General features: G+C 56.3%; 5 protein-coding genes across 5 annotated transcripts; 4 read left to right on the forward strand and 1 right to left on the reverse strand.

Moving 5' to 3' along the window:
* The first annotated feature begins 279 nt into the window (after positions 1-279).
* On the forward strand, positions 280-1,066 carry PHYSODRAFT_353363 (hypothetical protein). The gene has a single exon (XM_009515958.1). The coding sequence runs from the start codon at positions 341-343 to the stop codon at positions 929-931; it is 591 nt and encodes a 196-aa protein (XP_009514253.1). The 5' UTR covers positions 280-340; the 3' UTR covers positions 932-1,066.
* A 3,630-nt stretch (positions 1,067-4,696) lies between these two features.
* Positions 4,697-7,381, forward strand: PHYSODRAFT_469325 (hypothetical protein; the record flags this gene model as incomplete). Its single annotated transcript, XM_009515959.1, has 2 exons — positions 4,697-4,825; positions 4,892-7,381. The coding sequence occupies 2 exons, from the start codon at positions 4,697-4,699 to the stop codon at positions 7,379-7,381; spliced, it is 2,619 nt and encodes an 872-aa protein (XP_009514254.1).
* A 2,496-nt stretch (positions 7,382-9,877) lies between these two features.
* Positions 9,878-11,528, forward strand: PHYSODRAFT_257653 (hypothetical protein; the record flags this gene model as incomplete). The annotated part of the gene is made up of 2 exons (XM_009515960.1): positions 9,878-11,387; positions 11,482-11,528. The coding sequence occupies 2 exons, from the start codon at positions 9,878-9,880 to the stop codon at positions 11,526-11,528; spliced, it is 1,557 nt and encodes a 518-aa protein (XP_009514255.1).
* Positions 11,529-12,049: 521 nt separating this feature from the next.
* PHYSODRAFT_308503 (hypothetical protein) lies at positions 12,050-13,233 on the forward strand (the record flags this gene model as incomplete). Its single annotated transcript, XM_009515961.1, has 4 exons — positions 12,050-12,088; positions 12,239-12,424; positions 12,465-12,607; positions 12,666-13,233. 4 exons carry the CDS (start codon positions 12,050-12,052, stop codon positions 13,231-13,233), a joined length of 936 nt encoding a protein of 311 aa, XP_009514256.1.
* A 132-nt stretch (positions 13,234-13,365) lies between these two features.
* Positions 13,366-15,714, reverse strand: PHYSODRAFT_471476 (hypothetical protein; the record flags this gene model as incomplete). The annotated part of the gene is made up of 2 exons (XM_009515962.1): positions 13,366-14,287; positions 14,453-15,714. 2 exons carry the CDS (start codon positions 15,712-15,714, stop codon positions 13,366-13,368), a joined length of 2,184 nt encoding a protein of 727 aa, XP_009514257.1.
* Positions 15,715-15,948: the final 234 nt, after the last annotated feature.

Raw genomic sequence — 15,948 nt, forward strand, 5'->3', positions numbered from 1 at the left:
TGAAGGAGTTCCTTCACCGATTTTGGAGTGTTGAACGTGCTGTAGCTCTAAGCACATCTCAAGATCTCTTACTGGCTGGCCCGGTGCAAGCAGCCACTATCACGATTTGTAGCTCCCGAGATCAGTTTCCCGTGTACACGTAGTACGTGCGTACGTGTCACATACGGCACTGAGCTCTATACAGTGTAGTGCATAATGCTGGGTTCTTTGAACCAGTCCATTGGTGGCAGGCCTCGAGTCAGTCCCCTCTAGTCAAGTTCTCACTCCTCAAGTTGCGTCGCAGCACTCAATCCCTCCTCCCCTCCAGTCCTCCCCTCCGGTCCACAACTTGAGTTCTATCATGCGTGTCAACGTCTTGCTGATGGCGCTCGCCACTCTCCTCGCCAGCAGCGGCGCTGTCCAGGAATCGACTGAGACGCAGCTTTCAAGGATGCTTGCGATTCCAACAATCGATCAGAAGCAGGCGGCGAGTGCACGGTCGCGATTTCTACGTGAGCACAAAGCGACCGCCGAGGAGAATGAAGTCGACAACGAAAGCGAGGAGAATGAAGTCGACAACGAAAGCGAGGAGAGCGACGGTAGCGAAGAGCGAACAGGTGTCAACAAGTATGTCGTCGATTCCGTGTCCCATATTGTCCGCGGAGAAAGCGCAGGGAAGCGCAGGAAGATCAACTTACTTGGCGAAACCGTTCCTCAGATCAAACGGGCAGGGTTTCCTGTTTCTGCCAAAGTTGATGTGGATGATCTGTTAAACCCCATCCGGCTTAATGGACTTCTCGCTAGAGATGACGAATTGGAGGCTTCGCTCATCCGCGTGTGGCGCTCCGCCTCCCCGGACTTACGGAACGCTGCGATTCAAAAGATTCTCAATGACGGAAACCTCGCTGACTACCGTCAACTGATCGAGGCGTTGCGGCAAATTACCAGATAAGACCATGCTGGATCCGTAGTTTTCCCATCCAACTTCTGCGAGGAGAGCGTATCCGGATACTACTGTAGTAGTGTGGACATGGCATTTAGAGATGATATGCCGGCTAAAATAGATCGAAGTATCGTTTCTAATTCCCACATGTTGAAAGGATTCAAACTTTCATTTGGCAAGTTCAAGGGAGGCAACAAGCTGCTGGGTAGTGCATGTTGATCGCAACAAAAACACTCTTCACGCTTCCAGGGACTCTTCAGCTGCGGTAACACTACATGTATATAGCAGACACGTCGAAAAGGAAAGAAGACTGGCGCCTTCAACGCAGTACAAGTCTCTACGCACAAAGTGCAAATATCATTGGCATCTCCTGTCACCACTGTAGTCCGGTGATCGATGTAGCATTCTGAATGCTGGAATATATAGACTAAGCGTGTACGTACACCCACACACCTTCACACCATTTCGTGGGACATGATCATCTGCAGTCTGTATAACGCTTCCGCTGCCGTTGGTCGGTCACTTGGGCTCAGTGACACACACGCGTGTCCAAGTTCCACGATACTGCGCAGACAGACTTCGGAGAACTCAACACGCAGAGTCCCCATCGCCACTTGCTGCAGAATGGCAGCATCAGGTTGTCGCCTTCCGTTCGCATCTCGACTTTGCTCCTTCGCGTGAGTGTACGGAAGCGTGTGCACGTCCAGCTCCGAGAGCACCACTCCGAACGAGAACATGTCTGCTTTCACGTCGTACCTCTCGCCCAGCATCACTTCAGGCGCCATCCAGAGCGACGTCCCCACGCCTGCGGTCATCGTCTGGTCCAGTCGCTCTCTTGAGATGCCAAAGTCCGTGATCTTGGCTTCCAGTGCGCGATTCAACAGGATGTTGCGAGACTTGAGGTCTCGATGGATAACGGGCGGCATGAGCGAGTGGAGGTACGTCAACGCATGGCAGACGTGCAGCGCGATCGTGGTCTTCTGCGTGTCGAAGCCGACAGGACGACGCGAGTCCTCGTACTTGCTCAACAGTGAGCGCAGATCCCCGCCGTCCATGAACTCGAGCACGACGCAGACGTCCGAGAGTGCGTCCCACGCGACTCCAACGAAGCTCACGACGTGCGGGTGGTCCATTGACGCCGTCATCTTCGCCTCCGCCAGGAAGTCGCTCACATGGTGCAGCTGCGCTCTCGTCTCGGGGAGCAGCATCTTGACGGCCACCTTTTTGCCGTTGAAAGTGCCTTCATATACCTCGCCGAACGCTCCACGGCTGAGCAGTTTCTTGACTTTGACTTTGTCGCGGGGGACTCGATTCGCAGTGATGACATCGTCGTTCCACAGACCGGTCTGGCCACGTGAAGCGATGTCGAGTGACGCTGTGTCTCTTGACTGGAGACTGGCGGTGGGTTGCTGCTGCGTCTCCGTCACTGCGGGAGGTTTCGAGGTGGATCGACGACTGCAGCAGCAATAGCCCAAACCGACAAGACAGAGCACCAGACTGCCCCCAACTATGATCCCGACAATACTTGACGTCTTGATGCCGGTACTGTGGTCGTCGGTTGTAGTAGTGTCTGTATCGGCGTCAGTGCTGCTGGTGCTGGGATTGTAGCCGTTGTCACCGCCAATGTAGTACCATTTGCTCCGATCTTGGTCGCATTCGTGAGAGGCGAGGGTATCCGCGTCCGCCGTGTAGGTGCCGAACAGCTTACTGCTATCGCACTTAGAATCGTGATAATACTTCAGCTGGGCCGTTCCGTCCGGCAGCAGCGAGGCAATGACGTGGGCGACTTCGCTCGAGTTCAGGTTGGGAGATCCCTCGCAGTTCCCCGACGCGAAGAAGCCTTGGGCATACGAGAGCGTCTGGCACAAGGGGTCGCTGTAGACCTCAACGTAAATGTATGGAGAACTCCCGAAGGCGTTGCGCGTGACCGTCCTGTGGTCGGACGTGCAATCCACCGACGCCAAGCCGACGCCCGTAGCACTCGTGTTGCCGTCATCGAAGCAACTCGCGATGGTGCAGCTTGTGTCGCTTTCCGTGTACGTGTTGTAGGGCGTCCCGTCGCACGAATTCCCTGCGTAGTAGATCCACACCTTGTACAAGCTGGACCCCGCCACGTGTGAAATCAAGTCCACTAGCATGAACAGCACTGATAAGAGCAGCATGGCTCACGACCTGGCTTGAGTACCGACAAGCAGAATCGATTGTGTGGGTACAGGTTGAAGCTAGTTGAGAGTCTCAACTTGAGACCGGCAGCGTGTTCCGTTCATAATTGTCTGTTCGTATTGTCGACCGGTCCAGCTCTGCAGCGACTCTAAAATTCACCCAAAGTGAATCCATATTTCTGAAGCACATGACGCTCTGAGCTATTGACGGTAGCCGACTTGGCCGCAACACCGAGAAAGGTTTTCGACAGCGTGTACTTGGCCAATGGCGCTCAGAAGCTACACAATTTCTTCCTCCGCTTTGCCTCCTACACAATGTGTTGGCAGCAGCATGTCATGCAGAGGCAGCATTGCTGCCAAACTTTGAGCTGCATAGAGCTCTTGTCGGATGCGTGGCTGGGAGTGGGGGCCTCGATGCTCGACCCAATAGAGTGAAGCGCGCACGAATTCCCGAGCGGCAGCAAACGTGTTACCGACCGGGAGATAGCCCAGCAACGCAAAGAACACCTTCACAGCGTCCGAAGCAGATCGATCTGCGACTTGTGAGGAGTGGTGTGGCGCCCACCACCTCCGAGTGCCTTTTTCACCAATCATCGTACAGTTCTGATTCCCTTCTATTTCCAGCACCGGTGCCAGAAATAGCCGCCAGACGCACGCAACGTTTTCTTAACTCCGCGCTCTCTCGTCCTTAATTCGTCGTACTCAACCGAATTTACCTACCTTTTCTATCCGCATCCCCTCTAAATCCCGCCTTGTATTCCCCTCCCATCCACCGTCTAATTCCCCCTCGACACGCTGGTCAAAGCGACTGACGCACGCTGGTCTGGGCAACGGTCCATGGGCAACTGTGGTGGCGGACCTCACCTCATTTAGGCGCGCTGCTGATTCCTTCCTGTCTCTCGATGCCCCGCTTCAGTTCCGAAGCGTCAGAGCGCAGCGCAAGACGTCCCTTGGCCAGAAGAGCTCAAGAAGAGAGAGGATGGCGGTGGCTAATAAGACTCAGGGTGACGCGCCTCGGCGGCAGAGGCGGACGCTGCCGGCTTCACTGGCGCTGGTGGCGGCCATGGGCGCGTGCTTGCGGCCCCTGACGAGGCTGGTGACCGCCGTGCTGTTCCCGAGTGGGGACGTGACGCTGGCCAAGTGGCTGTGGCTGCTGCTTGGGCTGGGACTCGCAGGTGTCCACCTTCGTGACGCGGTGGACAGCTGTCGACGGCGAGTTGGACGCCATCTGGTTCTGGTGGACACAGCTGATAGCAGTCAGAGGACACTGGTGGACGACCAGCCGCGTCAAGTTGAAGTGGAGACGCAGACGTTCCAGGGCCAAGTGCGGCTCAAGGCCTTCGACGTGCAGGTGCAGGGCCGCTTCACGAGGCACGTGCCGCCAAGCAGCAAGCTCTTCCTAGCGCTGGAGCTGCCAGGACAAGGACAAAACTGCCACTGGGCGGTGAAGGCGCTTTTTGCAGCGCTGCCCAAGCTCTGGAGGTCCAGTGGCGTCCACTTGTCGCGTGGTGGACACGACGAGCTCCCGCATATCGCCGTCCCCATGAACTCGTGGGAGTTCTCGACGTTTGACGGAGATAAGCGGCAGGTGACCAGCTTCGCCGTGGGGAAGATGTACACGCTGGAGGCGGGCAATGCAGGCTGGAGGGGGAGGTGCATGGCGACGGCGCTGCTTGCAGTACTCAAGTGGGCTCCAATGGGCTGGATGGGTGTCGCTCCTGCCCACCTTGCAGTATATTTGGTGGCACCGCCTTTGACACGAGGGCAGCAGCCACAGAAGCAGGCTCCCCACTCCAAAGACCACAAGCGCTATCTCTTATGCTTCTCCGTGCTGCGTCAAGGTCAATTGGAGCTTCAGACGGAGTCACAGCGCCTGCGCATCTCGCTTCCTCGGGACGACCACGTGCCCGAATTCGACGTCGGCTCGCCTATCCCGCTGTGGAGTGGCAAAGCTCAACGAGGAGGTGTGCCGCTGGTTCACGTTGAGGCTTGTCACCGCATTGCCAAGCACTCGCGCGCACTGGGCCAATTGAGCTTCTCGCTGGACGCGTGGGTCGAGTTCGTTGACGGCGTGGCTGGCCGACGCAAAGTCGGCTATCTGCTGGAGGTGGTGGACATGCCGCAGCAGTTCCGACGCACTGTGATGCGCAGCGCTTCGACCATCAAGAACGCGCTGCTGCTGCTTCGACTGGAGCACCAGCTCGACAGGAAGGAGACCGAGCGCGAGACTGGCGTCGCTGACGATGAAGAGCAGGACGAAGGGCAGGTTGAAGAGCCCGTGGACTTCCAGAGGCTCACGGTGGAGTCCCGCGAGTATCGCTACGAGCAGATCGAGCAGGAAACGTCGGCCGTGGCCCACGTCCTTGAGCAAGTCGCGTCTAAGCTGTGCCAGGGCCGACGACGCTGGAGGCAGCCGCAACGCTGCTACCAGAACCAGCTCGAGCGCGCCACGCTCTTCAAGTGTCTGATGTCACCTTCGCGCTTGCCAGCCGTGCCAAGTTATCACGCTATCGGGGTGCAGATCAACGTGGCCCAGCATCTCGCCATGAACGTCGTGTGCGAGGCGGGTATCTACCGACTTCACGGCGCTGGGGACGGTACCACGCCACTGCTGCGCCAGGAATGGTTCATCGTGTCTGCAGACCACCTGCACTTCTTCCGGTCGTTCTCGGTGACTCCGTCCCTGAGTGTGCCCGTCACTAACGTGCTGAACGTGTCCAGTGTGGACCGGGTGCGCTTGTTGAACGGCAATAAACCGGCGAACGCGCACCATGAAGACGGCGCTGTGCCGCGGTGGTACTGCGTGGAGATTCACCTGGTGCTGGAGGTCATCACGCTGTTCGTGGAGACGTCCGAGGAGCGAGATCGGCTGGTTGCGTCGCTGCAGCCTCTCACCATCGACGACTGCGACATCAACGTGCAGTCGGTGGCGGTGAAAGGTGCAAGGACTGAAGCGGTTGCTGCATCGCCTCTCTTCACGCCGATGGCGCTCAACTCGCAGAGCCAACCCGTGTGCCTGAACCAGCGCAGCTCCCGATTCGTTGACTCAGCGTTGAAGGAGCTCGATTCTGCAGCGACGCTGACCTTGGTCCAGGAGAGTTTGGAGGCTGGACTGAAGATGTTTGCGCTCGGTGAGACGGCGGCAAGGCTGCGCATCAACAGATCCACGGTTCTTAACTTCCTCGATATGGTTGAAAAGCTCAACGGGCTTGATCTGGACAAGGTAGCGGCCGAAATGTCGAGTGAGGATCGCTTCGCGCTGGGTTTGAACCTTTACCACACGCTGTTCATCCACGCGGTGCTCATCTTCGGCCACCCGCAGTCTCACGAGCAGTGGAAGTTACTGCAAACCGTGCCTTGCTACCTCGTACGCGTTAGCAGCGGAGAGGAGTCGGCGAGGTTCACTCTGGCCGACATCCAGCGAGTGATCTTGCGCTGCCCCGTGCCAGTGTCGTTGGAGGCGACCAGCATCACGCGGAGCTTGTCCCAGAACTCGCTCATGGATCTCGCCATCGGAGGCGGAGACGCTATCAACGGCCTGTGCAGAACCGTCCTGGGCGTGGCTTGGACTCCAGTGCTGCCAAGCAGCAGCTCGTTCTCAGTCATCAAGAAGACCCCACTCCCGATCCCGGCAGGACTGGCCATTGTCAGCGCAGATATGCGCACGAGTCTGGTATTGCAGATCAACAGCTCCCCCGCTATCGCCAAGACCACAGGCATTATGCGCGTCTATGATGGCGGCCAGAAGCTAAACGAGCAGCTGAATGCCTCCTGCACAGCGTTTCTGAGTCGCGAGCTGCGTTTGGGCGAGGTGAACCGCGTGATTTACCTGCCGCGAGTGTGTGAATGGTACCGCATCGGCCACGACGAGGACGTTGACGGCCAGGACGACGGGGCCAGCAGACGAATGGGTCCTCTCAGTCAGCGCCGAAGACGTCGGAGCAGCAGCGGCAGCGTCACCGGATTAGCAGCACTGCCGAAATCCAGAGGCTTCTACTGTCTGCAGCGTCTGCTTGGCTTCATGAAGGTGGAGCAGTACCATCGAGTCATGCACCTGCTGCTAGGAGCGGGCGAGGAGTGCCGCTTTGTGTTCGACGAGTTCTGGACGAGGCCCAGTCGGTCTGCCGCTGCGAGTTTGCTCAGCAGCGCTGGGAGTGCTGCTCTCGCAGTGTTTACGGGCTCTAATGCGAGCAATGCTGCTGCTACCGCTCAAACGCCAACAGCAAGCAATGCTACCGGAAAAGGTGATGGCGACTGGTTTGTTGTTAGACAACAAGGCTCGCGCTCGTACTTCTGAGGTTGAGAGGATAACAACAATGCAATCCTAGTTTATTTACTCACTATGCCGACCAAGGCTCGCTCTGAAAGCTCAGAGCGTCATGGGACGGAATGTAATTTGGATGCACTTCGGGTTTCATAAGAATTTTAGAGGCGCTGAAGGCTGGACCGGTCGACAATTCCTCCAGCGACTTCAACGGCACAACAGCTTGAACGGACACCATGGCCAGTTTCGTTCGCTTCAAGCCATGCTTCACGTACCCACAGAATCGATTCTGCCCCTCAAGCGCGAGTCCTGCGCAATGCTGCTGTTATCAGTGTTCATGCTTTCGGGTTTGCTCTCGCAAGTGACGGGCTCAGGTCTGTACAAGGTGTGGATCTACTACTCAGGGGGTCAATGCGACGGCACGCCCTACAACACGTACGCACTGAGCGACACAAGCTGCTCCATCTCTTCGTGCTTCGAGGACGGCAACACGAGTGCTACTGGCGTCGGTGTGGGATCAGTTGACTGTACTTCGGACTACAAGACGAGCACGCGCAACGCCTTCGGGAGCTCCCCCTACATTTTCGTAGAGGCCTTCAACGACCCCTTCTGTCAGACGCTCTCGTACGCAGTGGGCTGGTTCGCGTCGGGGAACTGCGAGGGATCTCCCAACCTGAACTCAAGCGAAGTTCCCCACGTGATTGCCAAGATGCATCCGGACGGGTCGGCGTCGCTGGACTATTACCACGACTCCACTTGTGATGAAAGGTATCGGTACGCCTCCTACTCTGCAGACGTGAATGCTCTGGGCACCCACGAATGCGATGAGAACTGGAGCAAATGGTACTACATCGACGGTGACAACGGCTACAACCCCAGCGCCAGCAGCACTGACGCCGACGAGGAAGACACGACAACCGACGGCCATAGTACCGGCATCAAGACGTCAAGTATTGTCGGGATCATAGTTGGGGGCAGTCTGGTGCTCTGTCTTGTCGGTTTGGGCTATTGCTGCTGTAGTCGTCGATCCACCTCGAAACTTCCCGCCGTGACGGAGACGCAGCAGCAACCCACCGCCAGTCTCCAGTCAAGAGACACAGCGTCACTCGACATCGCTTCACGTGGCCAGACCGGTCTGTGGAACGACGATGTCATCACTGCGAATCGAGTCCCCCGCGACAAAGTCAAAGTCAAGAAACTGCTCAGCCGTGGAGCGTTCGGCGAGGTATATGAAGGCACTTTCAACGGCAAAAAGGTGGCCGTCAAGATGCTGCTCCCCGAGACGAGAGCGCAGCTGCACCATGTGAGCGACTTCCTGGCGGAGGCGAAGATGACGGCGTCAATGGACCACCCGCACGTCGTGAGCTTCGTTGGAGTCGCGTGGGACGCACTCTCGGACGTCTGCGTCGTGCTCGAGTTCATGGACGGCGGGGATCTGCGCTCACTGTTGAGCAAGTACGAGGACTCGCGTCGTCCTGTCGGCTTCGACACGCAGAAGACCACGATCGCGCTGCACGTCTGCCATGCGTTGACGTACCTCCACTCGCTCATGCCGCCCGTTATCCATCGAGACCTCAAGTCTCGCAACATCCTGTTGAATCGCGCACTGGAAGCCAAGATCACGGACTTTGGCATCTCAAGAGAGCGACTGGACCAGACGATGACCGCAGGCGTGGGGACGTCGCTCTGGATGGCGCCTGAAGTGATGCTGGGCGAGAGGTACGACGTGAAAGCAGACATGTTCTCGTTCGGAGTGGTGCTCTCGGAGCTGGACGTGCACACGCTTCCGTACACTCACGCGAAGGAGCAAAGTCGAGATGCGAACGGAAGGCGACAACCTGATGCTGCCATTCTGCAGCAAGTGGCGATGGGGACTCTGCGTGTTGAGTTCTCCGAAGTCTGTCTGCGCAGTATCGTGGAACTTGGACACGCGTGTGTGTCACTGAGCCCAAGTGACCGACCAACGGCAGCGGAAGCGTTATACAGACTGCAGATGATCATGTCCCACGAAATGGTGTGAAGGTGTGTGGGTGTACGTACACGCTTAGTCTATATATTCCAGCATTCAGAATGCTGCATATTATCCTCAGCTTGCACAATAATAACCAAACGAAGCTACTACGAATGTTGTAGATACTGATCAGTTGTCGTTTGACTCCTGCCCAGCGCGGCTGCAGTGATAGCGAAGTGTAGATTGTTGTAAATCTGTTTGCCGAGTCTTGTTACACAAGTCGCCAAAGAGAGAGACACACACTGCAATGAAAAACGTAGAAAGCAACATGCATGGGTACTATAACCGTGAGATCTGGTCACTGTATCCATTTCTACGCCTCGACGGCAAACCAATGTCGATACGGTTCAGCATGCACCTAGTTTTGTTTTTCTGTTCGTAGATACGCTCCACGCCCTAGCGGTTCCTTCCATTTCTCGACTCGCTCCCGTCTTCACACCTCCGTCTTCATGAATCGCCATGTTTTCCAGCTCTTGGTGCTTCACTCCGCTGCTATCTGGATGAGCGAGGCAGCGACGATGTACACTGTTCTCGCGTGGTACTCGGGAATCAACTGCGACGGCACCCCCTACGACGTCTTCATCTCCGACTCAAGCGACTGCATCACGAACGTCTCGTGCACGACCGACAACACCGCCGATTCCTCGCACCTCGCCTCGTTGTCCACCGTCTGCACGACGGACTACATGGCTGCCACCAAGGAGCTCTTCGGAGACTCGCCGTACCTTCTCCTCGAGTCCTACAAGGACCTCAACTGCGAGACACTGGGATACGCTGAAGGATTCTTCGCTTCGGGCAACTGCGAGGGATCGTCGGGGCTGTCGGCGTTCTCCATCGCCACCATCGACAACAACGGCTCTGCTTCAGTTAGATCGTACAACGGGTCTTTATGCCCGGAATCGAGCTTCCTCTACTCACTTGAAGCGGACGCAGACGCAATCCAGAGCCACTCCTGCGTCGACTACTTCTACAAATGGTACTCCAGCAACGACATCATTAGCAGCACCAGCGTGTCCTCTTCAGGAAGTATCAACAACGACAAGATTGTGACAGAAGCACCGACGTATTCGCCTACGCCCAGTCCGACACCTTCTCCAAAACCAACACTCAGTACCGCAGCGATCATTGGCATCAGCGTCGGAGCTCTGTTCGTGGTCGTATTGATCATTGCAGCGATATTCTGCTGCAAACGGCGCTCTCGGGCCAAGTCGACGACTGAAAGCCACTTGCAACCTACAGCGAGCCTCGGATCCGCTCAAGCCGCTCCGTTTGCCGTACCGTACAGAGAAACCACAAGTCTCTGGAACGACGACCTCATTGTCGCCAAACGCATTCCTAGAGACAAAGTCCGTATCAAGACGCTCCTCAGTCAAGGCGCGTACGGTGAAGTGTACTCTGGCGTGTTCAACGGCCTCCCAGTCGCAGTCAAGATGCTGCTTCCCATCACGCGCACCAACCTCCAGCACGTGAACGAGTTCCTGGCCGAGGCCAAGATGACCGCCACCATGGACCACCCGCACATCGTGTCGTTCATCGGCGTCGCGTGGGACTCACTCTCGGATCTGTGCGTGGTGCTCGAGTTCATGGACGGTGGAGACCTACGCTCGCTCCTAAATCAATACGAGGAGAAGCGTCATCCCGTCGGCTTCAACCGCCAGAAAGCCGTGATCGCACTGCAGGTTTGCCACGCGCTCGCGTACTTGCACTCGCTCATGCCACCGGTGATCCACCGGGACCTCAAGTCTCGCAACGTGCTGTTGAACCGAGCGATGGAAGCCAAGTTGTCGGATTTCGGCATCTCGAGAGAAAGGATGGAGCGCACTATGACCGCAGGCGTGGGCACGTCGCTGTGGATGGCGCCCGAGGTGATGTTGGGCGAGTGGTATGACGACAAGGCGGACATGTTCTCGTTCGGCGTGCTGCTGTCCGAGCTGGATGTTCACACGCTGCCGTACGCGAACGCGAAAAAATGTTCGCGAGACTCCTACGGCCGCCAGTTGCCGGAAACAGAAGGTAGCGGCGGGGAACGTAAGTGTGGAGTTTTCGTCAGCCGGACCGCAGTCGATTACTCAGTTGGGCTATGCCTGCGTGTCGATCGACCCGAGCTTACGACCGTCAGCAGCTGAAGTACTGTACCGACTCCAGACGACACTATCGCACGAGCTGTGAAGGGTAAGCGCGAGAGAATGCTGAATGGGCAAAACGTAGGTGTGTTGTACGTACACGTAGGATAGCGGATTCATTCTACAATCAAGGCTGCTAACTTATTGTGCTCAGCGTTTTGCTGTATCTTGGTCGATGTTTGCTGAGGTATGTGGACGGCATTAATAAAACATCACCAAATCTACGGGTTTACGGAGTTTTGCCCAGAGTCAAACTCGATTTTTTTCATTCCGCGGGAAGTGGCTGGATGCCACGGTCGCCCCAGGTGTAGCGCTGGATCGGCGTGGAAACCTTTGAAAGGCTTCGTGAAGATGGACCCCACTCGGCGCGCCAAGAAAAATTACATCGGAGAAAACTTCGAAGCGGGTGACGGGGAGATTCACATCCTGGTGGTCGCCCCGAAGCAAGAAGGAAGCGCCGTCGGGAAGAAGAGGAGCTGGATGAACTGAAAGAGTGTATTATTCCATCGTCCTTCGCAAGTTGCCGAGGGTCAAAGGGCTGCTGAGTACGATGTTTAAGAGATTTGGATGGCCAGATTGAGTGCCACCGCATCAACCGCTACGACGGTGAGCAACCGCTTCCAATCGTTCTCCTGTATGAAACATTCGCTCAGTTTGAAGAAAATTGCCAGCACTTTGCAGTTGGCAAAGAAGATTGTGATTTCGTGATCAACAGTATGTCGTCCCCGTACGAGAACGAGAACGCGACTGGTGGAGCGTGCACGATGGTTGCTTCAGGAGGATCTGCTCGCTGGGTATCCATCCGCATCAATTGCTCAGGTGGTTGTGAATGGATCTGTGCCCGATGGGTCGTATCTGTTTGGCGACAATCTTCTGTTGCATCTGGCATGCAGACTTCAAAAAGGGGGCGGAGGTGGGGACCCCACCATGGAAAACATTTGCGTTCTACATCAAGCAATTGCCCGACGTGGTCGACCGTCAGTTGCCATGTTTCTTGGTGGACATTTGCGGATCTCTCCTCAGTGTGTATGGAATTGTAAACACGAGCGACGAAGACGTCCTGTGCGAGCCCCTCGTCACGAGCTTCCCACTGGTTTTCTTCGACAATGAGCGGCGCTGGCGCGCGTGTGCGCGTCTTTGAAGGTGCCATGCAAGAACTGACGGAGGAATGCCACTGGCGCAGTGGCGTCCGTCGAAACCAAGCCTCTGCGCCTGCGATCGATCTCGATCGATTGAGCTTCCCGCATAAGGACTCGGTAGAAATCGACGGCAAAGTGCTCTCTTTCCAGTATGTTGAAGCGGTGCAGCGCTTTGTATTCACGGCGAAATGTTCCGATGGGAAGGAAGTTATCGTGAAGTTTGCGAAGCGATACGGGAAAAATGTGCATGAGTACTGCACAAGGGCCGGATTTGCTCCAGCGCTGTTGTTTTGTGAACCCTTGGCAGGTGGCTGGGTTGCAGTAGTCATGGAGTATCTGGTTTTGTCGATGGCTGTGGCCAATACGGCGAGTGTTCGCAAGCAACTTCTCGGTATCAAGAGCACTTTGAAAACTGTGTCGTTCGTCCACGGCGATCTCCGAGAGAACAACGTCATGTGGGACTCCTCGAATAAACGAGTCGTCCTGATCGATTTCGACTGGTCTGGCAGGGACGGCGTCGGCAAATACCCGCCGTTCATGAATCCTGACATAGTGTGGCCGCCGGAAGCAGAAACTGGTAAACCACTTCGAATCGCGCATGATGCGTATTGAATGGAGTCGATGCTGGCTGGGCCATTGCGATAAAATATCGGCAAAGTAGGTCGAAGACGTAGCGCTAAGCCAATGTTTTGTTACATTTAACACTCACGCGTACACACGAAAAATGAAGTAAGAAAATAAATGTTAGTTGCTCGAAAATTGTCGCTCAAGAGCTGCCACCCGATCCAACACCACCTCGACCGCCGTATCCATTTTTGACTCTTTCAGCATGTTCACGATGGTGCGAAGCTTTTGGATATGCCCAGGCTGTGTTGCAGCGATCAACCCTGCCTTGAGTTGGGCATCCGCTTCCATTGGCTTCCCTTCATACAGCAGGATCAAAGCCGCATTGACGTGGAGATCCGTCTCCTCGGGGTACAACGCAATACCCTTCCGCAACAGGTCCAAGGCCGTATCCACCTCTCCTTTCTTCTTGTAGCACACTCCCAGCATGTTGTAAATGACTGAAGCTTCGACGAGTAGCTCGGGGTCCACTTTTCGGTCGCGAATCACTCCGTTTGCTACCTCTGTCAAGTGGAAGAAGCTGATGGCTGCGTCAAGATCTCCGCTTTCGAACGCGATGTTACCTCGATGGTAGAAGTGGGTGGGATATATACTCTGACGGTCGATAGCGTGGTCGAGGAACTTTGTAGCAATTGCAACCGACTCACTGCCCAGATAATCCTCGAGGGACGGCTCCCCGAGCGGTAGGTGCGTCTTCATCCAATGAGAGTGAATCTCACCACCGATAAACCCCGGAGCTTGGAAGTGGTTGGGGGCAAGCATCGTAGCCTTGTAGAGGTGGCGTACTCCGTGTAAGAAGAGATCTTCGTCGTGATTGTTCCTGGATGCCAGAGTAACAAACGCAAGCCCAGCGTTCGTCTGACTCTCGATATGCTTCGGTATCATTCCCATCGCGACTCGCAAGTAGTCGAGAGCTTTGGCCGGATCTGGGTTTAGCAGGTTCTTAGCCTCGTTGGAGAGGACTTTCACGTTAGTTGGCAGCACTTTCACAGCTTCTTTGAAGAGGCTCTCCTCGCTAACCCAGTCAGCATTGCGGAGATGACTGCGGTAGCACCCCACAGCAACCAACAGCGCGCCACAAGTGAGTACCAAACGTTTTGCTGCGATGAACACCTTGGCATGGGGGAGATTTTCGCGGTGCCCGGAGGTATGAGAAGGTCGGGTAGTGTACTTGTTCATGATCAAGAGTGTGTGGTCGATAATGCACCCGACAAGAAGGCAAAATCCGACGCTCGGGAAGTAGAGCAGTCTCTCAGCCACCACTGTTCCGACTGGGAAAATAATGTTTGAGGCTGGGATGAACGGGACCACCCCAAACGCGATACTCATCATCAATAGCGACGAAGGCGAGGTCTTACTAGATCCCCACAACTGTAGCATAGCGCTGCGTAAACCAATTAAGACTACCGCGTACGCGAGCAATGTGTAGACGTTGCGTGGGTCAGCCACACCCTCGATCACTGGGATAGTGTTGTAACCGTAGTCAAACGAAAGCCACCTCGGCCACACCAGTTTCCACAGGTACCACGCGTGCAGATGCGCATAGGACAACGTCCTTGTCAGCCTGCTTTCCTGAACCACGACATTGTTCGCGAGGATATTCCACTCCATCTGACGATGCTCCCCGTTGACCCACACCCGCACCAACGCCGCCAGAATCCCCACTCCCACCGTCACGCCAATTCTCCACTTCATCGATTGCACTCCTCTTACAACACTCCGGTAGTGGTGGATCCTCAGCAGGTCGTACACCACCAGCAGCGCGAAGTTCGTGAATCCGAGCTCTTTGCACAACCCAGCCGCGACCGTCAGCACGAGTGCCAACGCCACATCCCCCCACTTCGTGTCACCTTCTCCCGCCCCTCTAGCATACACCAGGAACGCCAATAGGCACAACGAGGTGCACAACAAGTCCGCTCGTCCGACAATGCTCGCGACTGCATCGCAGTGGATCGGGTGCACTGCAAAGAGCAGCCCCGCCGTCACGGAGCCCACGAGGCTGCAACCTTCTCCATCATGTTCCGCCTTCTCCCTCCCGTTAGCCGCCATGGGTGAGGCATCTTGCGGGTTCTCTGTGACCTTCTCCTCCTCGCCCAGACGGCGCTTGTGTTGCCAGAACAGCTCGTCCGCCACCTTCCACACGAGCACCGAGCACGCGGCGTGCACCAGGGCGTTGGTGCAGTGGTAGAACCAGGCGCTGTGGCCCCCGGCGAGCAGGAAATTGAGCCGGAAGCTGAGAACCGTCAGCGGGCGGTAGCTCTTGTGGCTGTGCGCGGAGCGGATGTGCGTGCCCCAGAAGTCGTGGCTCCAGACGTCGAGCAGGCCGCTGCTCTGCGCGTCCGCGTTGGCCAGCACGGCGGAGCGGTCGTCCCACACGAAGCCGTTGGCGTTGGCGGTCCACGCGGTGGCCAGCGCGGCCAGGAAGACCAGCAGGACCGACGCCTCGCGTGGCGACACGTCCAGCAGCATTGATGACACACAAGATCTCGCTTTCGAGTGGACGGACGTTGAAGGGAGCGGGCTTGTATTTAGAGAGGTTGGTGTGGAGTACGTAGGAGAGTCTGGATTGGTTGAAAAGAGAGTACGGGTTTCTGCCAGTGAGCGAGCGGCCAATAGCGCATAGATGGTCCATTTCCCGCCGCGTTTTTATAGCCGCGTGCAGCAAGACCTCTCGCCATGAGAACATAGTATTACGCAGGTGAA

The sequence above is a fragment of the Phytophthora sojae genome (genome assembly GCF_000149755.1).
Source record: "Phytophthora sojae unplaced genomic scaffold PHYSOscaffold_1, whole genome shotgun sequence".
NCBI lineage: Eukaryota > Oomycota > Peronosporomycetes > Peronosporales > Peronosporaceae > Phytophthora > Phytophthora sojae.

Bases quoted from the DNA above. Each gene is read 5' to 3' on its own strand.
- PHYSODRAFT_353363 (XM_009515958.1), top strand. From the start codon at position 341: ATGCGTGTCAACGTCTTGCTGATGGCGCTCGCCACTCTCCTCGCCAGC.